At 40.8% G+C, this 25,322-nt stretch overlaps 1 protein-coding gene across 1 annotated transcript in view; it reads right to left on the bottom strand.

Annotated features, from left to right (window-relative positions):
- Positions 1-24,811, bottom strand: part of LOC101731169 (mucin-22) — a gene marked incomplete at its 3' end in the record, with an annotated part of 70,989 nt that extends 46,178 nt beyond the window's left edge. Inside the window, exons 1-9 of the mRNA XM_031898253.1 lie at positions 24,763-24,811; positions 23,470-23,701; positions 22,691-22,697; positions 21,442-21,576; positions 21,272-21,330; positions 18,721-18,860; positions 17,243-17,309; positions 13,479-13,585; positions 12,626-12,702 (exon numbers count right to left, since the gene is read on the bottom strand). Of these exons, the coding sequence (XP_031754113.1) occupies positions 12,626-12,702; positions 13,479-13,585; positions 17,243-17,309; positions 18,721-18,860; positions 21,272-21,330; positions 21,442-21,576; positions 22,691-22,697; positions 23,470-23,701; positions 24,763-24,811 (873 nt within the window). The remainder of the gene's footprint in view (positions 1-12,625; positions 12,703-13,478; positions 13,586-17,242; positions 17,310-18,720; positions 18,861-21,271; positions 21,331-21,441; positions 21,577-22,690; positions 22,698-23,469; positions 23,702-24,762) is intronic.
- Between the last annotated feature and the right edge of the window lie 511 nt (positions 24,812-25,322).

Raw genomic sequence — 25,322 nt, 5'->3', positions numbered from 1 at the left:
TTATGTGAATATATCCAATAAAACAAATCGTATAGGTGTTTGTGCTAATAATGGAAACACTGAGCTCTAAAATTAACTTTTCAACCTCTGAACTTATTTGCTGAGATTGAGATGATTTATGACCTGCAGGAATCGCATTGATTACAGCTTGGCATCAATCCCTTCGTAATAATGTTAAACGACGGCGTAAATAGTCTGTTTTTTGGGGAATTAAATCAGTTCAAGCTCTGCTGTATGGTCCGACATTTGGTCACGGCCCTCCATGGCTCACAGCAAGGTTATAAATATATGAGAATGTTGCTGGTACAACCAATAAGAAATCATTCCAAAAATACTGTATATAGGCTGGACAAATAGGGGCACATTTATAAATACTAAAGATCACATTTTTCCATAACATGGGAAAATCGCTGCAAAAAAGTACAATTTCTAATTTTTGAAAATGTTGAATTAAAGAAAAGGCATCAAAAACCTGACAAAATACTGTAGAAGTCAATGGGAGGTGTATTTTCAACATTCAAGCAATGCTATTTTTCAAGCTGTTTCAAATTCAGGTATGGGATCTGTTATCCGGGCACCTGTTATCCAGAAAGCTCTGAATTATAGGAAGGCCATCTCCCATAGATCCAAATATATAAAAATACTGGCACAACAGGGCCCTGTTGATCCCTCTTTTGATACTGGTGAGAGTTACAGTTCACATTTCCCAATCATAAAATTCAAATTATAAAATAAATATTTACTTTTTCTCTGTAATAATAAAACAGTAGCTTGTACTTAATTTAAACTAAAATAAAATGGTTCCTTATTGGAGGCAAAACAATCTTGTTGGGTTTATTTAATGGTTAAATGATTCCCTTTTCTCTGTAATAATAAAACAGTACCTGTACTTGATCCCAACTAAGATATAATTACCCCTTATTGGGGCAGAACAGCCCTATTGGGTTTATTTCATGGTTAAATGATTCCCTTTTCTCTGTAATAATAAAACAGTACCTGTACTTGATCCCAACTAAGATATAATTACCCCTTATTGGGGGCAGAACAGCCCTATTGGGTTTATTTAATGGTTAAATGATTCCCTTTTCTCTGTAATAATAAAACAGTACCTGTACTTGATCCCAACTAAGATATAATTACCCCTTATTGGGGGCAGAACAGCCCTATTGGGTTTATTTAATGGTTAAATGATTCCCTTTTCTCTGTAATAATAAAACAGTACCTGTACTTGATCCCAACTAAGATATAATTACCCCTTATTGGGGGCAGAACAGCCCTATTGGGTTTATTTCATGGTTAAATGATTCCCTTTTCTCTGTAATAATAAAACAGTACCTGTACTTGATCCCAACTAAGATATAATTACCCCTTATTGGGGCAGAACAGCCTTATTGGGTTTATTTAATGGTTAAATGATTCCCTTTTCTCTCTAATAATAAAACAGTACCTGTACTTGATCCCAACTAAGATATAATTACCCCTTATTGGGGCAGAACAGCCCTATTGGGTTTATTTAATGGTTAAATGATTCCCTTTTCTCTCTAATAATAAAACAGTACCTGTACTTGATCCCAACTAAGATATAATTACCCCTTATTGGGGCAGAACAGCCCTATTGGGTTTATTTAATGGTTAAATGATTCCCTTTTCTCTGTAATAATAAAACAGTACCTGTACTTGATCCCAACTAAGATATAATTACCCCTTATTGGGGCAGAACAGCCCTATTGGGTTTATTTAATGGTTAAATGATTCCCTTTTCTCTGTAATAATAAAACAGTACCTGTACTTGATCCCAACTAAGATATAATTACCCCTTATTGGGGGCAGAACAGCCCTATTGGGTTTATTTCATGGTTAAATGATTCCCTTTTCTCTGTAATAATAAAACAGTACCTGTACTTGATCCCAACTAAGATATAATTACCCCTTATTGGGGGCAGAACAGCCCTATTGGGTTTATTTCATGGTTAAATGATTCCCTTTTCTCTGTAATAATAAAACAGTACCTGTACTTGATCCCAACTAAGATATAATTACCCCTTATTGGGGGCAAAACAGCCCTATTGGGTTTAATGGTTTATTGATTTTTTAGTAGACTTTAGGTATGGAGATCCAAAGACCCCTTATCTGGAATACCCTTGGTCCCGAGCATTCTGGAAAATGGGTCCTATACCTGTACCTTGCAGCACCCACTGACTGCCCTCATTCATCTCTAGTGTATTTTTTCTTCTTGAAGTATTTGCTATTGGATGCCAACATTGCAGTAGGGTAACTCTTTCTACCACAACTGATTTCACTAAATGATCAAAGCTACTTGTTATAGTAATAATAATATCAGAGCCACTGCAGAAAATCCAGGCCAACATCACTATTTAACTTCCTGCAATATAAACGTTTATACAGCCGTCTACCATAAATCAGATCATTATTTGCTTGTAATTGCTTTCCCTCTCTAAATCAATCCAGACCTCAGTAAGGCAGTGTCCTCCGATGATCTCAGAGAATCGCTAATAAAAGCCCATTTTTATAATGATTCCCATGAAGTCCCTGAAATACTGCCCAGCGAGGTTTTTCTCCATTCTAACATACAGTAATACACATCTCCATCAAGTTCAGCCTTTACTCAACCTCTCAGGAAACTGTTGTATCCTCTCCTAGTGAATAGAAGATTATCGGAGTACCCTATACAGGTATAGGACCCCTTATCCAGAATGCTCGGGACCAAGGGTATTCTGGATAAGGAGTCCTTCCATAATTTGGATCTTCATATCTTAAGTCTACTAAGAAATTCATAAAACATTAATTAAACTCAATAGGATTATTTTACATCCAGTAAGGATTAATTATATCTTAGTTGGGATCAAGTACAGGTACTGTTTTATTATTACAGAGAAAAGGGAATCATTTAACCATTAAATAAACCCAATAGGGCTGTTCTGCCCCCAATAAGGGGTAATTATATCTTAGTTGGGATCAAGTACAGGTACTGTTTTATTATTACAGAGAAAAGGGAATCATTTAACCATGAAATAAACCCAATAGGGCTGTTCTGCCCCAATAAGGGGTAATTATATCTTAGTTGGGATCAAGTACAGGTACTGTTTTATTATTACAGAGAAAAGGGAATCATTTAACCATGAAATAAACCCAATAGGGCTGTTCTACCCCCAATAAGGGGTAATTATATCTTAGTTGGGATCAAGTACAGGTACTGTTTTATTATTACAGAGAAAAGGGAATCATTTAACCATGAAATAAACCCAATAGGGCTGTTCTGCCCCAATAAGGGGTAATTATATCTTAGTTGGGATCAAGTACAGGTACTGTTTTATTATTACAGAGAAAAGGGAATCATTTAACCATGAAATAAACCCAATAGGGCTGTTCTGCCCCCAATAAGGGGTAATTATATCTTAGTTGGGATCAAGTACAGGTACTGTTTTATTATTACAGAGAAAGGGGAATCATTTAACCATTAAATAAACCCAATAGGGCTGTTCTGCCCCAATAAGGGGTAATTATATCTTAGTTGGGATCAAGTACAGGTACTGTTTTATGATTACAGAGAAAAGGGAATCATTTAACCATTAAATAAACCCAATAGGGCTGTTCTGCCCCCAATAAGGAGTAATTATATCTTAGTTGGGATCAAGTACAGGTACTGTTTTATTATTACAGAGAAAAGGGAATCATTTAACCATGAAATCAACCCAATAGGGCTGTTCTGCCCCAATAAGGGGTAATTATATCTTAGTTGGGATCAAGTACAGGTACTGTTTTTTTATTACAGAGAAAAAGTAAATCAATTTTAAAAATCTAACGTATTTGATTAAAATGGGGTCTATGGAAGACAGGCTTTCCGTAATTCAGAGCTTTCTGGATATCGGGTTTCCAGATAAGGGATCCCATACCTGTATATTAATACACAATGAATATAACCATCATAAGAGCCACTTTTCAATTGTTGGCATTTCCAGCTTGGTCCAACCTATGTTTATAAATTAGACCTTCCATTCCCTTTATTAGCTTTGCTTCTCTGCACTGTATTTGGATGATTCTATATGTGTGCAATGTGTATTTGCACTAATCCCTTCACACCAGTAAGCAACACGTCTAATGAAATGAATGAAAAGCCAAACACTTACCCGTTACTGCCAATACAAGATACAGCAGGGCCGCAATTACTGCGGCGTCCATACTGGGGACTCTCGCTGATCGGCTATAAGGTGGCGCGCATTAGTGAGAATATCTGGAAATAATTTTATTATTTGATAAACTGAGAACATTTCTTTGATATCAATATGATCTTTGTCCCCTCCAGAACGGAGCTGGTCAGTCTAACGTCATTCAATGAGATAGATAAGGTGCTGAGATTTGTTAATTGCACCATTGATTGCTGCACAGAAATGAGAGAAGTTGCCAAGTTCTGTTGAACTGAGTGACACAGAGGCACGGCGGTGCTAGCCAACCGCACAGCTACATAGGTCCCGCTCGTTCAGCCGATCAAGTACAGATGTTTAAACCAGTTAATGATAAAACATGATTACTTGGCTTACCCAACCAAGCATTGCACCATTTAAAAAAAAAAAATGCTTCATTAGACCATTAACATTTTATTCTACGACTTTCCGATTTGATATTTAAACTGTTATGTGATTGGTAGGATTGCCACTTAGCATAGAAACTAGGCAGGAATGGCACATTTGATGATAATTAGTGATGAGCGAATCTGTCCCGTTTCGATTCGCCGAAAAATTAGCGAATCTTTCAAAAGATTCACGAAACGGCAAACATGTTGTGCGAAAAAAAAATTGTTGCCCACGACTATTCTTTTGACGCGTGACTATTCTTTTGGTGCCTGCGGCTATTCTTGCAACAATTTTTGGACGTGCGAGTATCCTTTTGGTGCCTGCGACTATTTTTGCAACAGTTTTGGATGCAACTATTCTTGCAACAATTTTGGTGCCTGCGAGTATTCTTGCGACAATTTTTGGATGCGTGAGTATTCTTTTGACACCTGCGACTATTCTTGCGACAATTTTTGGACGCGTGAGTATTCTTTTGGCGCCTGCGACTATTCTTCCAACAATTTTTGGACGCGTGAGTATTCTTTTGGTGCCTGCGACTATTCTTGAGACAATTTTTGGACACAAGACTATTCTTTTGACGCCTGCGACTATTCTTGCGTCAATTTTTGGATGCGGGAGTATTCTTTTGGTGCCTGCGACTATTTTTGAGACAATTTTTGGACACGCGACTATTCTTTTAACACCTGCGACTATTCTTGCGACAATTTTTGGATGCTTGAGTATTCTTTTGACACCTGCGACTATTCTTGCAACAATTTTTGGATGCGTGAGTATTCTTTTGACACCCGCGACTATTCTTGCAACAATTTTTGGATGCCTAAGTATTCTTTTGGTGCCTGCGACTATTCTTGCGACAATGTTTAGATGCGTGAGTATTCTTTTGGTGCCTGCGACTATTCTTGCGACAATGTTTGGATGCGCGAGTATTCTTTTGGTGCCTGCGACTATTCTTGCGACAATGTTTGGATGCGCGAGTATTCTTTTGGTGCCTGCGACTATTCTTGCGACAATGTTTGGATGCGCGAGTATTCTTTTGGTGCCTGCGACTATTCTTGCAACAATTTTTGGATGCATGAGTATTCTTTTGGTGCCTGCGACTATTCTTGCGACAATGTTTGGATGCGCGAGTATTCTTTTGGTGCCTGCGACTATTCTTTCGACAATGTTTGGATGCGTGAGTATTCTTTTGGCGCCTGTGACTATTCTTCCGACAATTTTTGGGCGCGTGAGTATTCTTTTGGTGCCTGCGACTATTCTTGCTACAATTTTGGACACGTGACTATTCTTTTGATGCCCGCAACTATTCTTGCGACAATTTTTGGACGTGTGGTGAATTTTTCCACGGCAAATTTTTTCATCTGTTTCGTGAAACAATCTGGCAATGGCAAAACGTGGAAATTTGCCACGAATCTATGCCTGGCGAAATATTTCACCTATCACTAATGATAATGAACAGAGGTTTTGGTTCCTGGGTTCTGAAGACCCCCCGACAAAGGCAAATAATCAAGAAATAGAGAATAGAGGCACATTCAGTTTGAAGAAGAATATCAAGAACTTTATCTCAAATCTTTTTTCTTATACCTTGATTTTGGTAGAGACCAAATCACTGCCACTATGATTCCATGGGAATGTACCACCTGTTACTATGGGGGCTGTTCCCATGGTCTCGACTCTCCTGGTGGGAGACAGTGATTTCGCCTGTTGGGTCCCATCCTTCCCTGGATGAATTTTCGGAAACTGAATTTTGAAAGATTTTTGCACCCTCGTAGAACTTCATCTGTGCTCTCCTATCCCGTGGATTAAGGATGAGTTTATTTGGCCAGGCATGGATTTGCAGCGAAATTCAGCATTTTTCGTAAAACTACCGCAAAAGTTTGCTGCGACAAAAATGTGCAGACTGGAAAAAAAAAGTCACTGACAAAATAAATTGCGGATGCGTCAAAAAAAAAGTTGCAGTTGAGTAAAAAAAAAGTTGCTAGTGCCAAAAAAAATTGCGGTAGCCACTTTTAGAAAATTTTTCACCGTTTTGACAATTTTTTTGGCAAAACGAAACAGGACAGATCATCACTAATTAAAGTCAATGGGCATTTTTTTTTGCTGCAACTATTTTTGTCTCAGTGACATTTTTGGTGTCTTGGCGGCATTTTTCTAGGCTACTTTTTTTGTCTCTGCGAGATTTTTTGTGTCTTGGCGGCATTTTTCTTGGCGACTTTTTTGTCCCTGCGAGATTTTTTGTGTCTTGGCGACATGTTTCTTGGCGACTTTTTCTGTCTCAGCGACATTTTTGGTGTCTTGGTGACTTTTTTCTTGGCCAACATTTTTGTCTCTGTGACATTTTTTTCTGTCTTGGCGACATTTTTCTTGGTGACTTTTTTTGCCTCAGTGACATTTTTTGTGTCTTGGCGACATTTTTCTTGACGACTTCTTTGTCTCTGCGACATTTTTTGTCTTTCCAACTGTTTTGTTCCGGTGTCCCACAGTTTTGCAAATAAAAAATTGCCTCTGGTGAGATGTAGAATTTTGCTGTGAATGTCTGCCAAAAACATTCACCCATTACTATGTATGGCGTGACAAACTGCCATTCAAAGAACATCAATGCAGCGCCAAGTTTTGATGTTCCTTGTTTTTCTGAATTTCTTTTTATTATATTGTTTATGTTGCATTTTTATTGTTTTATTTTATTACATTTCAGTTTTATTGAATTATTGGTGTGTCACAAGGCAACCGAAACTATAAACATCTTTCTTTACCCACAAACACAAGGGATATTGCATGGTATATTTGTAGATAAATTTTTTTTTTAATATTGCCTTTGAGTAATTGTGTTCTTTGTTTGAGATACAGATCTCAGACTCCAAGGGGCACATTTACTTATCCACAAATGCTCCGAGCGTTCGTGCGTTCGTGCGTTCCTTCGTTCGTTCGTTTGATAGGTCCAATCGTATTTTCCGCAATTTTTTTGTACCTTGCGCAACTTTTTCGGCACTTTCATGACTTTTTCGTATCGCTAATACGATATTATCGCGACGAATAGGATTTTTCCCGGAAGCATTTTCGTGATATTTGCGACAAATCTGCCCCCAAGACTCAGTTACCAAGTTTCAACTTGTACTCGGCATTAGTGTGATTCCTCAGCTTTTTGTTTTTCAACTTTTGAAAAAGTTTCGAATGGAAGCTTTGCTACCTGCCCTGAACCATTTGCGTTCGACCATGCTGAATAGTGATGAAAAATTTGTGAATCTTTCACGGTGAAAAATTCGTGAATTGGTCGCCCGTGACAATTCTTTTAACTGGCATTCCATGGCACAAGATGACAATAGTACTCATTTATGAACACAATTCCAGTGCGCAAAGTGCAATTTCAGACACAACTAGCCACTTTTTTAATGAAGCTGTTCACCCCACAACGGTGACAAAAACATATGTGCACAGGTACCTAATGGGAGTCATAAGCAGATGCAGTGAACAGTCTCTTTGAAATCTTTAAATACCTAAAATTTTGGTTGTTAAAAGGTTAATAGTAAGGCTGCAACATCCCATTAATCACTAGGGATTCCTTCTCCTCCTGTAACCCACTCAGCCCCCTCCCTTAGGAATTTACTTTGGCTCTTGGCTACAGGGCATGCTCAGTTCTTCTTAACTCAGGTAACTAAACACACCCTCCAGTCTTGCAGCCAGTGATATGATGTCACTGCTGGTTTCCAGCCGGAGATGTTTTTTCTCCTAACCTCCTCTCCTGTAGCAGGGTACAATCAAAGTAAGTTCTGCCTGTGTAAGCCTGCATTCTTAATGCATAAACTTTACAGGGCACATGTGCTGTTTGCAGATATAAATGAAACCCATCTTCTTTTCTGTTGACCTAGAAATGTGGAAGCTCTCTGTGTGATGGAGCTGCAGACGCCATACTCCACCTACAGGAAAGTTTGCATGAACTGAACATCCCATTTTTGACAGGAAATATGAGAATACAGATATTATAGTGGAGGATAAGGTAGACCCACCCCCTATACTAGCAATTACCCAAACCTAGGTATTCCCATGACCATCCCAATCACCATGATATGCAAAGTCCCAGACAGCCCAAGGCATTACTTGGAAGTAACAGAAGATGGCGCCATAGCGCTATTAAAAGCATACCCCATGCAAGAGTGTTCTTCAGCCAAGGGGGACACTGCCCCAGGGTCAAAGGATAGTTATTATCAACATCCACAAATGCTCCCTCATACCCTGCTGATAAAAGTTATAGTTCATCACCACTACAGCACAACCCTTACCTGAGGGCTTAATTTCATTTTTAATTATTAATAATGATAATTTGTAATCCATAATGTTCAAAACTCTCATGAGAACTTGCCCACTTTATGCTGTTGGTACGGGAGCTTTGTATTGCTTCCCATTAAAGGGCTACTGGATGGCCACTTACATTAAAAAGCCTTATATACAGATTCTTGTTCCTTGTGTTGGCTCATGATTTCCACCTTGTGGTCACAATCTAAATGTACAGCTACAATATCATTTTATATATATATACCTCCCCCCAATTTTAATTTTAACAGCTGAGGTTGCAGTCCTGGATTCTGATTGAAAAGTTCCTCATTTCCCTTTGATCTCCTGCACTGAATGCCAAAAAAGATGCAACGTTTCTCAAACTTAATTAAATAAGTAGCTTTTGGCAGAGCCCAGAATACTCACCCCTGCACTGAGATACAACTGTAACTAATAAGCTAAACAGGTCTCTTGGGGGAACTGAGACTCGCAGCTTAAAGGGCAACTTCACCTTCATTAGCAAAACTGTAATAACACATAAAACAAGACCCCCAAAGCCACACAAAAATGTTCAAACTTAACATAACCTGCCAAATTGTGTAAAATGGGAGTGGTAATTAGGGGGTGTAGTCACAAAAATAGGGATGGTCAAAAAGCTTTGCCGCACTACACGCGCCATTTTTTTTTGTCCCAAATGTTGGGAGGTATGGTGACATTACAGGGACAGCACTACTGCACGTCAGCCATAGACTGGATCGAGGGGAGATTGGGGAAGGAAAATGGTAAGATTGGGGTGGGTAGAGGGCTTAGGTGGGTGGGACAGGAGCTAAATTTAGGGATATTAAAAATTTACCGGCAACTATAATGTTGGTAAATTTGTAATACCGGCCCCGACCTTGGTGGGTGTTTTACTGGCTAGGCTGGTAAAATACTGGTCACTGGCATCCCTAGTAGGACCGGCCTTGGTATGCAGGGAATACCGACCCAAAGAGATGCCCTTGTTATGATGGTCCTAGTGCATAGCTTACCTTTCGCCCTGCCTTTAGATTGAGACAACTGTTCCCATTGGCTGTGCTCCTGAAGTAAAAAAAATGAAAAGAATTGCCTGTTCTTCTGGCCTAATCACTAGTGCAGAGAGCACTATTGCATTTTCTGCACTAAAAAAGCTGAATTTCCATTTTAAAAAACGAAAATTCGGCTCTTAAAGTTGCCAGAGCCCAAAAAAGTCAGAAAAAGAATGAAAATAATAAAAAAAAAACTATGCAAAATGAAAAATGAAGTTGAAAAGTTACTAAGAATTGGGCATTTTATAACATACTAAAAGCTAACTTCAAGATGAACAACCCCTTTATGTTTGTAATAGCCACCCTAACTGGTTACATAGTTACATGGGGTTGAAAAAAGACCAGAGTCCATCAAGTTCAACCCATCCAAGTAAACCCAGCACCCACAACCCACACCTACCAATCTATACACTCACATACATAAACTATAAATACAACCACTAATACTAACTGTAGATATTAGTATCACAATAGCCTTGGGTACTATGCTTGTTCAAAAACTTATCCAGTGGTTTACTGGCTAGACCAGTAATGGTAACCCTAATGGTGGCCCAGTCTCTGGCTAGTGAAGCCACACATTATCTAACTATATATAGTTTATGTATGTGAGTGTATAGGTTGGTAGGTGTGGGTTGTGTGTGCTGGGTTTACTTGGAAGGGTTGAACTTGATGGACTATGGTCATTTTTCAACCCTATGTAACTATGTACTGTAACTATATCAGTCATGTTAGCTGTAAGCTTAAGTTTCCCAACGCTGAATAGGAAACTGATTTTTCCATATAAGTTCCAGTAATAACCACACAGACAACGTTGTGATATCAACCTGACCTCTGTTTTACATTTCATCATAAATATAACAATATGTATAACACTGGTTATTTTGTTAAATAATACATAACAAACAAATGACAGTTTCAATAAATTATAAGTGCAATAAATCTGATAGAAATAAATACATGAAGACAATGTGAATATGAGTATAGAGGAGGGGGCTACACAGAGTCGTTATAACCATTATCAGTGCTTATGGGAATGTTTATAGGGATGGAAGGATCATATGAAGTAACATCATGCCCAGAACTAGGTTCTACTTTGCTCCTTCCTAAGGCTTTGTTTAGGAACCCATGTTTTCTTTCATTGCTTAGTCTCCACCATTCTATTCAGAACCATCGGCATTATTATGTATCTCATGTTCCTCTACAGTCTCTTGGGTCCTCTCTTTGTTTATGGTCCTACTTGTTATGTTAAGCTGAATGGTCATTCCATGTGCCCTAACCTTAATCTCCAGGAGGGTCTTTGTGTTGTATCTTCTAGCTGGGGCAAGTCAGCAGATGTTTAAGACGCCATTTGTACATCTCTCATCTCTGGACGGCTAATATTAACCTGAAAGGGAAAAAATGATGTAAATGACAAAACCAAAAAGTTGCCAATTGTATCGGGATCATGTTATTTTGCAAACAAAACTCGCCTGCTTTATCAGGTTCATGTTTAAATATGGGTTTACTGGGTTGCAAGTTTAATTTACTGGGACTCTGTCTTGTTCCTAAGCTGAAGATACGTTGGTAGTGCCACATACTAGAGCAGAAAAGGGTTGATAGTGGATGAGTTCAGGGCAGCCAAGAATATCTGATCCCGTGGCAGTGGGCGTAAGGCCTATCTGGTAATAGATAAGTGATCTTGGAATCTTATTGATCAAAATGTGAATTTGTGGGTTTTGGAGCTTTTTCAAGTAATGCTGAATTATTAAAAAAATCATATATAAAGAAAAAACTCATCATTTTCAATGGGTCTAAAAACTCTCAACATTTTTTGGAAAACTTGAATTAAAAAAACACATTGATTCCCTTTGATTTCTACCTGAATCAGTTCAGGCAGCTGAATTCCTTAGCAGAGGTGTCAGGGAGCTGTTCTTTTGTTACCTGCCTAGTGTTCTGCTGATTGGCTGCTGAAGTTTATCAGACAAGTCTTGTGTAGTGATGAACAATTTTTTTTGGCAGGCATGGATTCACAGCGAATTTCCGCGTTTCGGCATTGGCGAATTGTTTCGCGAAATTTCCGTGAAAATTGGGCGTGGAAAAATTCGTCACACAGGATTTTTTTGTCGCGTGTCCAATTGGCCGCGGATGGGTCAATTCGGGCGCAGTAGGGTAAAAAAAGGGTGCTTTCGAGTCAGAAAAAAGCCGCGGTTGCGTCAAGATTGGGCGCAGTCGGTCAAAAAAGTGCAGGCGACAAAAAAAATAGATGCGGGCGGCAGAAAATAGACGTGGGTGACAAAAAAGATGCAGGCAACAAGAAAAACGCGGGTGACAAAAAAACGCAGGCGACAAAAAAAAAGACACGGGCGACAAAAGACACGGGCGACAAATGTGTTTTCGCAAATTTTTTGCTGTTTTGCAAATTTTATGGCGAAGCAAAACAGGACAGATTTGTTCATCACTAGTCACACGGCTGAGGGCACTTGGAAAAGTAAGAAAATGTCTACCTTCATGTCAAAATTATATTGAAGATTTCAGAATTATATGTAAAAGAAACTGTTTGCATGTTTTAAAAAATGGATTTGAGTGCAGAATTCTGCAGGAGGAGCACTATTAACTGATCCATTTTGAAAAAAAAAAAATCCTGCAACAGTAGTCATTTAAGGCTAGGGTTAGTGGATAATGCTCTTGAAAAGTATTGCTTCATAGCTATATTGAATTTCATACCGTGATTGTTGTATCCACGTTCTTTAGGTTTGGTTGGAAGCTGCTTTTGGTGGATTGACTGCCGTTATTAGAGATATCTGTCAGAGAGAGCACAGCATTTAATGGAACAGCTGCCTAAGAAATATCTATGAACTCCAACCATCCACTATGGAACATACAGACAGAACATTTAACCCTGTTCACACTAAAGGCAGTATTTAATCTGCAGTGATCTGATTTCAGCAATATGGTGACTCTGTTCCACCCTAAACTAGATGAGCTGCATGAATAATGAATATTATGTACAAGGGATCCCCAACCAGTGGCTCAGGGGCAACATGTTGCTCTCCAACCCCTTGGATGTTGCTCTCAGTGGCCCCAAAGCAGGGGCTTATTTTTGAATTCCTGGTAAGGAGGCAAGCTTTAATTGCATAAAAACCCAATGTAAAGTCATACAGAGCCTTCTGTAGGCTTCCAGTCCACATAGGGGCTACCAAATAGCAAATTATAGCTCTCATTGGCACCTCCAGGAACCGGGTAGAAAATGTTGGGGATCACTGATGTACAATATCAACAATAAGCATTAACCCTTATGATAAGTTTAGTTCCATACTATGGCTTGAATATGTTATCTATATAACTGATATGGGTATAGATTTGGTCTACCCAAGTGCTGCCCTCTTGAGAGGCTCAAAGTAGTAGATACGGTCCCATTCTGAAGGTCACTAATGATGAGATTTGAGGTTGAATCTTATTGTCTTTTACTTATAACATAATGTAAGTTCTTGTTATATCAGATTTTTATTTTTTTCTAGTTAACCCTCCAACCTTTCTACCCCATTATTTTCTTCTATCCAATCTGTATAGAACTCACCGTCCTCCTGTAGAACTGCTCCGTGGTTGTCAAAGGTGAGCTTAATTGGCCATATATCATCCGTATCCTCGTACCATCTCGCTTCATCGCTTTCTGAGGATACATCCCTGCAACACATAGGAAAGGGTCACCCAGAAGGATCATTGTTGAACCACACAGAACACACTAATTCCTTTTTGACAGAAATTTCAGAATGCCATTTTAGTCCATCCCTAAGATGACAAGTCTAGGACTTGCCTAGTTAGCCAGCTATGGCTATCTTCTGTTGGATTTCAAAGGTATAAGGCAGCCCTGAGGATTAATATAATAAATTATAAATTCATTTTGTTCATCAAATTTCCTGATGTTCAATATCCTGGCTTTGAAGTTCATGCCCCAGTTCTTAACAGGCGAAAGATAATTAATCCAAAACATCTCCTGTTTCAACCAAGCTCCGTTCAGTCTTTGGAGAGCTCCACCTCTGGACCTGTAGGTCCATAATTCAGGACTTCCTGAGCTGAGAGGTATAAAGCTAGAACATAATAATAATAATAAAAATAGAGGTCTCACCATTTACGCCAGTGTTTAGTTCTGTATATAACGAAACCAATGATAATAAAGATGATCAGCAGAAGAGCGAAGCCGGCTCCCAGACCTCCATACAATCCTGCCTTTAATATCTGCCCCTGACACCGATCATACATATAGATATATTTCTCTGTATGAGGACAGCTGTAATAAGACATAACGGCAACATATTACTGCAAATCCACCCAGATAATTGAATAACAAACACAAGCAGTAACAACAATGCGACCCCAGATTGGACTTTATGCCCGCCCCATCTGCCCCTCTTGAATTATTAGGACGTGGTAGCACGGGACTCTGAAATGAAGTGACCGGCCTGGTGAGTGCTCCCCGTTAAATATTTTTTGCCCCTCTTGAATACAATGTTTCTAAATGCAGGCAGTTACGTGTTCATAGTGTCACCAATAGAAGTGCTGAGATCTTTGCAGTCAGCAGTTATTTTATTATGTGTATATATATTATTTATCTGTTTAATGCATACAGTTTGTTAAGTTGTCACCTAGTGGCCAAAACCTTACATTACAACTTGCTGTACTTTCTTTTTAAACCCTCCCATTCCCCTCCCATATGTGTGATGTAAGTTCCTCCCTTTCTACTTTCCCTGTTCTCCATGTTTAGGAGATGCTGCAGGGGTTAGAAAGGGAAATTCTTTTTGACCTTACCCTAAATAAAGAGATTGCTCAGTGTTTGTATCCTTCCTCCGCTGAGGGCAGGCAGAGAGGTTTTAGGGGAAACTCAAAACACTCCTATTGGATTTATTTAATGTTTAAATGAATTTTTGGTAGACATAAGGTATGGAGATCCAAATTACAGAAAGTCCCCTTATCCAATAAACCCCAGGTCCCCAGCATTCTGGGTAACGGGTCCCGTACCTGTAGCATATGAAAGTTTTGTACAACAGATTTTTTTTTTAACAAGGCAATCTGCCATGTTATTTAGGGTCAATATGGTCAATAATGGACAATGCTGAAACATTTCATACTTACTAGCACTGTGGGCCTTTGGTGCTCTCAACTTGGCATAAACCAATAGTACAGTTGATATAATTCCTGGACTCGGAGTAACAATCTGTAATGCAGATCAGGCCTCCAGGAGTCTCCAGGGGTCTGTAATATTCTGCATATTTAGGCTCCACCAACATTCTGCAGAGCTCTGAAGAAAAGCAAATTGGAAAAATAAATCACAGAAGGGGAAAGAATTACATTCAAATGAATTCACAAAATAAAGACAAAAAAAAAAATCCCATTTGGCAGTGAAATATAATATGAAATATGGCCAGAACAAGAAAGTTTGGACTAAAGACGACTTGAGAGAATTTTATTTTAGGAATTGGAGATTTTAGAAATGAAGTTCTAATGGTACCACAAGCCAATAAAATAAAACTCATTTATTGACAGTTTTGTAACATAGTAACATAGTAATATAGTAAGTTGGGTTGAAAAAAGACACAAGTCCATCACGTTCAACCATAATGCCTATATATAACCTGCCTAACTGCCAGTTCATCCAGAGGAAGGCAAAAACCCCATCTGAAGCCTCTCTAATTTGCCACAGAGTGCCATAAGCACTCACAGAAATGCTGCACTGACTTCTCTGTCAAAAGATTTCTTGTGTCTGTAATTCCTGTGCCAGAGACCCGCAGCTCTCTGCTCTCTTCTGCTCCCTCAAGAATGCTAAGAACTCACTCCCCCTTAGGAATGTGGATCTGAGCCAATCAGCAGGAAGCTGACTCATTGGGGGAGATTTACAAAGACCCGAATGCTCGGAGCGTTAATGCGAACGCTCCGAGCGTATTCTCTACGATTTTTTCACGCTCGTGCCCGCGCGAAAAATTCGGAAAGGCTCTGCCACTGTTTGCAATGGTTCGGTACGAAAATATTGCGACTTTCGGATCACCAATACGATATTATCATGACTAATACGATTTTTTTGTAAGCATTTTCGTGATATTTGCGATCTTCAGAAATTTTCTTTTCCAATCCGAATTTTTCCCATTCGGGATTTGAACTCGTGTTTTGATAAATCTGCCCCATAGTCTAACTAACTGAGCTTGTACAGGGGTCTTGGTATTGGTGCAGGAGTGAGGCATTATGGGAACTTTCTTTATACAGCTCAGCGGTTTTTTTTTTCCTATGAGGCTTCTGATCATCTGAACGGGACAAATATAGGGAGACTTAAGGGCACTATTGAGAGAACTGAAGGTATGCCTGCAGCTTGAGATTAACTCTTTATTAGCCTTTCCTTCTCCTTTAATAGTCCCTATGGCTTTAATCTCTACACTTCCTAGTTCCTTATGTTACCAGAAATCAATGTTGATATTCTTATATTGGCCCATAGGTTTGATGACCACATTCTGCATACTGTAAAATAGCATTTAGCAAGGGTGGGTTCTTTGCCCTTTGGCCTTCCTTGTTTGATCCAGGCAGCCTGGGATCAACAAGGGATATTAAGTGTTGTACCCTAGAGAGACCCTTCCTTTAGGGAAACCATGGGGCAGGGACCCCATGAAGGAGGTTTAGCTACTGTACAGGAATAGATATTGTTACACATCACATTCTAGAAATGTGTGATAGTGCAAGATTAGTTAGTAAGAGCAGCTTGTGCTCCAACTTAGGAGGGATAGAAAAGAGTATCTCAGCCCTAGGATCTTGTAATGTAACCAATCTGGACACAGTCTGTTCTAAGCCAAATTGGGGTTACAATGTTCTACTAATCTGTTTTTAATGGTTTTCTAACACTATGAAATAGTCATTCACATTGGCACCCCTGGTTCACATGACATCCCTTCCGGTTGCCCCATTTGAACAAAGCAAAACAAACATTTTTATATTGTTTTAGATGTAAATGGAAGTTTTGCTTGTTAAAGTGAACAATGGGAGTAATAATATTTAGGAAAGCAAGATAACATAACAGTTGAGACCTGGTCAAGGCCCATTTTTCCTCAATGTCTGTGACTTTGGGAGGTCTGTAATATAGAATGTGCTACCTCAATATCCCTAGAATCATCTGGGGACTCATGGGAGCAGCTCTATTAATGAGTGACCAACTAAGGGACTGTAGGTGCTTAAAGAGACATATCACCATATTGGCAGCACAGAGAACACAACTGGTAGGCTGCATAACTAGAGGTTTTTTCCATGCCCACTGAAAGTTCAGCCATATAGTTTGACCAAAACAACCTAATCGGACTGTCTCACTTGCCTTCTGCAGTGGGGGGAGGAATTTTGTCAACTGTGGGTATATTTCCATCCAAACACAAGGCAGCTATAAAAAGAAAAAAAGGGAATTATTAAGTACAAAAGCCATCAAAGCAGTGATCTATTAATTAAATGGGCAGAGCACAATGGTATTTTTATTTTATATATATATATATATATATATATATATATATATATATATATATATATATATATATGTATATATGTGTGTGTGTGCTATTAAAATGATTGATTAATGGGATCAAGTACAGGCACTATTTTATTATTACAGAGAAAAGGGAATCATTTAACCATTAAATAAACCCAATAGGGCTGTTCTGCCCCAATAAGGGGTAATTATATCTTAGTTGGGATCAAGTACAGGTACTGTTTTATTATTACAGAGAAAAGGGAATCATTTAACCATGAAATAAACCCAATAGGGCTGTTCTGCCCCCAATAAGGGGTAATTATATCTTAGTTGGGATCAAGTACAGGTACTGTTTTATTATTACAGAGAAAAGGGAATCATTTAACCATGAAATAAACCCAATAGGGCTGTTCTGCCCCAATAAGGGGTAATTATATCTTAGTTGGGATCAAGTACAGGTACTGTTTTATTATTACAGAGAAAAGGGAATCATTTAACCATGAAATAAACCCAATAGGGCTGTTCTGCCCCAATAAGGGGTAATTATATCTTAGTTGGGATCAAGTACAGGTACTGTTTTATTATTACAGAGAAAAGGGAATCATTTAACCATGAAATAAACCCAATAGGGCTGTTCTGCCCCAATAAGGGGTAATTATATCTTAGTTGGGATCAAGTACAGGTACTGTTTTATTATTACAGAGAAAAGGGAATCATTTAACCATTAAATAAACCCAATAGGGCTGTTCTGCCCCAATAAGGGGTAATTATATCTTAGTTGGGATCAAGTACAGGTACTGTTTTATTATTACAGAGAAAAGGGATTCATTTAACCATTAAATAAACCCAATAGGGCTGTTCTGCCCCCAATAAGGGGTAATTATATCTTAGTTGGGATCAAGTACAGGTACTGTTTTATTATTACAGAGAAAAGGGAATCATTTAACCATTAAATAAACCCAATAGGGCTGTTCTGCCCCAATAAGGGGTAATTATTGCCTTAAAATGGAGTCTATGGGAGATGGCCTTTCTGTAACTTTCTGAATAACGGGTCCCATACCTGTACTTATTTACTGCCATACTTAAAGGCCCATGCAGTTCTTCTACACCAAGGAGAGAGAGTAACTTAAATATTTTTTTTCATTTTTTGCTCATTTCTTGAAAACAAACCAGCAGAACCTCGCAGCCCATTTCTATATAGGACCCTGGTACAGGATGTCTCTACTGGTTATGTGCAAATGCACCATAAATGGGCTATTGCTTGGCCCTGCCTACCAGCAACGTACCCAGATATGATAACTAAAATATATATATTTCTAACCCATACCGTTTCCATTTGTGCAGTTGAGGCCAATCAGCTGTTTCTCCACTTCTATCACTACATTGTTGTATTTTGCATCCAGATCTGCCGATGATTTCAGCTCAACCTCCACAATGACGTTATGTTCCACAACGATACTGCCTCTCCTGCAGGGACACAATGCTAATGTTACACACAATCCAGTCTCCAGTCTGATGGATGTGGGGGTGCATATGGGTGGGGGGTGCATATGGGTGCATTTGGGTGCATATGGGTACATATGGGTGGGGGGTGGTTTCCTCTCGCTTGCCCCTTGCTTGTATACCGTAAAAGAAGTTGTTCACCTTTGAGTTAACTTTTAGTATGATGTAGAATGTAATATTCTGAGACAATTTGCAATTGGTCTTTATTTTTTATTAGTTGTAGTTTTTTTTAAGTATTTATATTTTCAGTTTGGAGTTTCAGAATCTATCTGGTTGCTAGGGTCCAAATGACCTTAGTAACCAGGGAGTGGGAGTGAGAGACTGATATGTGAATAGGAAAGGAGCTGAATAGAAATATAAGTAATAGAAAGTAACAATAACAGTAAAACTGGAGCCTCACAGAGCAATAGTTTTTTTTTTTTGGCTGCCGGGGTCAGTGACCCCCATTTGAAAGCTGGAAAAAGTCAGAAGAAGAAGGCAAATAATTAAAAAACTACAAAAATAAATAATGAAGACCAATAAAAAAGTTACATTAAAAAATGGCCTATATATATATACTGGAACAAGGACAGCACTCCTAGGATTTAAAGAATTGTGAGTAAAATGTAATCGCAAAAATAGAAAGGTTTATTACTGGACTATTTTATATATATATATATTTAATCTTTGATCAAAGTGTGTATTGGTGTAGCCAGCATGCTTTGTCTGGCCCTTCCAATGTAATTGCCCCCCTACTGTGAGGGCACACAGAGCCACACCCTGTAACACAATACACATAGTTACCCCCTTGTGAGAGTTGTGTTCCATCTGGGTAATGCAATAGACTGAACTGGGCATGCTCACTAAATGGCACCTCATAGGCCCAGTGGGATTAGCTGTGATTGGCCCCTCTGGAAGCTGCCTTTTGGTTGGCAGAAGGAATCAAACCCTGTTCTGCATTTACGACAGGGGCTGCTCCCTTTCTGGCTTTAAAGGTGGCTGCCAACAGTTCCAAGGGGCTTTTTGTTCATCTGGGGTGTAACCTCGCTATGGCAGGACACCCTCCCCTGCGTACCCCTGGAACCTACCCTAGCTGCGGCAGGACACCCTCCCCTGCGTACCCCTGGAATCTACCCTAGCTGCGGCGGGACACCCTCCCCTGCGTACCCCTGGAACCTAACCTAGCTGCGGCAGGACACCCTCCCCTGCGTACCCCTGGAATCTACCCTAGCTGCGGCAGGACACCCTCCCCTGCGTACCCCTGGAATCTACCCTAGCTGCGGCAGGACACCCTCCCCTGCATACCCCTGGAATCTACCCTAGCTGCGGCAGGACACCCTCCCCTGCGTACCCCTGGAATCTACCCTAGATGCGGCAGGACACCCTCCCCTGCGTACCCCTGGAATCTACCCTAGCTGTGGCAGGACACCCTCCCCTGCGTACCCCTGGAATCTACCCTAGCTGTGGCAGGACACCCTCCCCTGCGTACCCCTGGAATCTACCCTAGCTGCGGCAGGACACCCTCCCCTGCGTACCCCTGGAATCTACCCTAGCTGCGGCAGGACACCCTCCCCTGCGTACCCCTGGAATCTACCCTAGCTGCGGCAGGACACCCTCCCCTGCGTACCCCTGGAATCTACCCTAGCTGCGGCAGGACACTCTCCCCTGCGTACCCCTGGAATCTACCCTAGCTGCGGCAGGACACTCTCCCCTGCGTACCCCTGGAATCTACCCTAGCTGCGGCAGGACACTCTCCCCTGCGTACCCCTGGAATCTACCCTAGCTGCGGCAGGACACCCTCCCCTGCGTACCCCTGGAATCTACCCTAGCTGCGGCAGGACACTCTCCCCTGCGTACCCCTGGAATCTACCCTAGCTGCGGCAGGACACCCTCCCCTGCGTACCCCTGGAACCTACCCTAGCTGCGGCAGGAAGATTCCCTCCAACTGTGTGAATTTCCCTATTCCCTACGGAAGGACTGTTTGCCCCTGGAATCAAGGAACAAGAGTGCAAGCTGGCTACCATTTGCCATTCTCCAATAAACGCCTCACCCTGTGATACCAACCGTTTGCTTTTGGGCCCTGCCCTATGTCTGTGAACTCACAGCCCTGAGGCTGTGACAAATTGGTAGGCAGCAGTGGCATAGGATCCCAGGACCCAAAAAGCACCATGAGCACCCCACCTGGATTCTACTATGACCCATTGGATCTCTTCGCTCGGACCCTGAGGCTGTGACACTGGTCAATAAATGTGTTGCTATTATTTGGCCTTTACTGCCAATGATTGAACCAGACCATTTCCAGCTAATTCTCCCTGCTTCTGCCTGGCTGCCTTTATGGTACCCAGGGATTACACCTCCCATGGAATAGAGATTATAATAGAATATAAGGCACTTACTTCAGAGAGATAATTTCCACGTCGACATACCCAGAGACATTACCATAGACTGTCCTCATCTATAAAGAGAGTAAGATGAGTGATTAATGGTGGAGAACCTTCCACAGCCAGAAAAGCTGTCAATCAAATGGAAAACATACAATATATTGCAGAGGGAAGGGCATGCTCACCTCTTCCTTAAATCTGGCCTCGAAGATTTTATATTCCATGGTGCTGTTATTAAGGAAGTTCTCATTAAAGGCGGCATTAACTATTGTCAGTGTAACACTCGTTGACGTATTGGCTTTCTCTGTGGGAGAGAAGAACTGGATTAAAGATCAGATCATCATGTTTAATAACTCAGGTCTATTCCATAGTATCTATCATCTATCTATCTATCTATATATCAGCTATCTATCAGCTGTCTATCAGCTATCTATCTATCTATCTATCTATCTATCTATCTATCTATCAAAAGTATGTGCAAAAAGTATGTGGAATGTGGACACCCCTTCTAAAACTGCACGTCTCCAGTTGAAAAGTTCTAAACTGTCTCTGGAAGCAAGAGTAAAGGTCCCCATACACTGGCTGATTCTAGCTGCCGATATGGGTCCCTAAGACCGATTTGGCAGCTAATCGGCCCGTGTATGGGCACTATCGACGGGCCTGCACGACCGATATCTGGCCTGAAATCGGCCAGATATCGATTGGCAGGTTAAAAAATCTAGTGGGATCAAGGACCGCATCGGCTCGTTGATGCGGTCCCCGGACTGACTTTGCCTATACCCTATAGACTTTGCCTATAGCCTGGATTCTCCCGATATCACCCACCTGAAGATTGCCAGTCTGGGCCTAGACCCCTGGTTCAAATAAAAAAGCTAAAGTGACCAATGACAATCATCTTTCATTTTGGCACCAATTTGGGGAGATTAATCGCAATAAATATTCGCCACTGTGGGGGCGACTAATCTCCCCAAAATGCCATCCCACCAGCAAGAATGTAAAACGATTGTGGGATGGCATACGCGTCAATTCGCTTCTGTTGACTCGGAAACCAAAGCGACACATATGTCATCCCACCGGCGATGTATATTCTTGGCAATGGGATGGCATTTCAAGAGATCAGTCACCCACAACAATCTCCCTGTGACACCTCCATTAATCACAAGGCACAAAGAGCTTTATACTTACCAACATTAACTCTGTCTATCAGGAACTCACACACAGAGCCATAGTAGTCAGGGAGACAAATGCATTTATTCCCATCCCATGTGCCTCCATTCTTACACTCTGTGGAAAAGAATTTGATAAGGAAAAGGATTTTATAAAGAATATGGAATAGCCTTCATTCAGCTGGAGGTTTATGTATAATGGCAATTTCCTTCCTACACCAGGTAATTGGGTTAAATAATAGGTCATGTCCAACAATATCTGTGATACCTTGCACCTGCGGTATAATAAATGTAATAGGAAGTCAAAATCTCAAATATAGTGATAAGCAAATCTGTCCCATTTTGTTGAAATATTGGCACCCAATTTGGCTACCTTGCAACATACGACTTTTTTTATGCAAAAGGGACATTTTTTAACGCAACCACAACTTTTTTGCTGGTCTCAACCCTCTCCTCTCTCCTATGGAACAAAAAGGGACGGAACACTATGTGACAGCACCATCTTTAGTTAAAGTCCTTGTCTACGCCATGTCTGCTGGGGACATTTTTGCCTAGTGATAGAACTCCTAAAATGGCAGAAACTGGGAAAGATGGAAACTTTATAGCAGACCTTATAAAAGTGGCTTTTGCTCCCGTTATGCCTCCAGTAGTGGCCCTAAGGTTTGTGTCTTGCTGTGAATGGCATCCTGGTAGATGCAACTTTTACTGCCATGTAAAGGCAAGGTTGGATGTGGGAGCCTCTCATACCTTTGCATCATTTTCAAAGGACAAACAGAGTAAGTCCTTCCATATGTGCAGTCAAAAGCACAACTAGCAGTAGAGAAAGAAAGTTACTGGCTGAATTACTTGGTTAAGAACACAAAGTACCCAGCAAATCACCTTCAGTCTATGCAATTGGAAGTGGAAGGTACCATAACCACCAAGGTTGAGTAATGGTGGCAATCTAATTCAATAAATTAGCCTAGGAACAAAGGAATCTATTTTACTAAAGAAGGATGTAAGACTACTTACATACAAAACTTAAATAATACCCAAAAATAAACTTACGTATAGATGGATTGGGTGTTGTTGGTGTTGATGTTGGAGAAGTGGTGGAAGTGAAAAACTGTGTTGTAGAGCCAGAAGTTGTTAGGAAGGTAGTCGGAAAAGAAGCTGTACTCCATGAGGTGCTTATTTGTGATGTTGCATTTTCTGAAACAGTTGTCTCCTGACCAGGCGATGAGCTTCCTCCAGTCGTGGTCTCTCCACTCGTAGTTGTGAATGGCTCTGCTGTTGAGGTCTGGAGAGTAATTATGGTTGAGCCCTGCTCTGTTGTAGTGTCAGCAACTGGAGTTGTTGGTTTTGTTTGGGTAACTGCCGTGGATTCAAAGGCTGAAGTTGAGCTTTCTTCTAAAGTTGTTGCCTCTACAGTTCCTCTTGTTGTGGTTTCAGGAATGGATGTTGTCTGGAAAACATTAGTTGTAGTTTCTGCCCATGTGGTTTCCTCTGATAGCACTGTGGTGATTTCCTTAGCTGTGGTGTCTGTGGCATAAGTGGATGTTAGTCCCACGCTAGTTGTTTCTATCTCTGTAATGGTGGTTTCTGCTCTAGAAGTTGTTTCCTCCAGTGCTGTGGTGGTTTCTGCAGGTGGAGATGTTGTCTGAGCAGAGATGCTTGTACTTTCCCCAGTCGTTGTTGTCTCTTCAGCTAAGGTGGTTTCAGAGGTCATAGTTGTGGTGTCAGCCTCTGTGGTTGCCTGAGAAATTTCAGAGGTACTTTGAGCAGTTGTACTGGATTCCGAAACTGTAGCAGTACCTTCCTGGGAGGTGCTAGCTGCGGCAGATGTTGCCGTTATGGCTGCGTCTGATTCTGGTACTGAAGTTGTCCTTTCCGTTCCTACAGTTGTCTCCTGACCAGGCGATGCGCTTCCTCCAGTTGTGGTCTCTCCACTCGTAGTTGTGAATGGCTCTGCTGTTGAGGTCTGGAGAGTAATTATGGTTGAGCCCTGCTCTGTTGTAGTGTCAGCAACTGGAGTTGTTGGTTTTGTTTGGGTAACTGCCGTGGATTCAAAGGCTGAAGTTGAGCTTTCTTCTAAAGTTGTTGCCTCTACAGTTCCTCTTGTTGTGGTTTCAGGAATGGATGTTGTCTGGAAAACATTAGTTGTAGTTTCTGCCCATGTGGTTTCCTCTGATAGCACTGTGGTGATTTCCTTAGCTGTGGTGTCTGTGGCATAAGTGGATGTTAGTCCCACGCTAGTTGTTTCTATCTCTGTAATGGTGGTTTCTGCTCTAGAAGTTGTTTCCTCCAGTGCTGTGGTGGTTTCTGCAGGTGGAGATGTTGTCTGAGCAGAGATGCTTGTACTTTCCCCAGTCGTTGTTGTCTCTTCAGCTAAGGTGGTTTCAGAGGTCATAGTTGTGGTGTCAGCCTCTGTGGTTGCCTGAGAAATTTCAGAGGTACTTTGAGCAGTTGTACTGGATTCCGAAACTGTAGCAGTACCTTCCTGGGAGGTGCTAGCTGCGGCAGATGTTGCCGTTATTGCTGCGTCTGATTCTGGTACTGAAGTTGTCCTTTCCGTTCCTACAGTTGTCTCCTGACCAGGCGATGCGCTTCCTCCAGTTGTGGTCTCTCCACTCGTAGTTGTGAATGGCTCTGCTGTTGAGGTCTGGAGAGTAATTATGGTTGAGCCCTGCTCTGTTGTAGTGTCAGCAACTGGAGTTGTTGGTTTTGTTTGGGTAACTGCCGTGGATTCAAAGGCTGAAGTTGAGCTTTCTTCTAAAGTTGTTGCCTCTACAGTTCCTCTTGTTGTGGTTTCAGGAATGGATGTTGTCTGGAAAACATTAGTTGTAGTTTCTGCCCATGTGGTTTCCTCTGATAGCACTGTGGTGATTTCCTTAGCTGTGGTGTCTGTGGCATAAGTGGAT

Source organism: Xenopus tropicalis, chromosome 3 (genome assembly GCF_000004195.4).
Source record: "Xenopus tropicalis strain Nigerian chromosome 3, UCB_Xtro_10.0, whole genome shotgun sequence".
NCBI classification, from domain to species: Eukaryota; Metazoa; Chordata; class Amphibia; order Anura; family Pipidae; genus Xenopus; species Xenopus tropicalis.
This window is presented reverse-complemented; position numbering and strand designations above follow the sequence as displayed.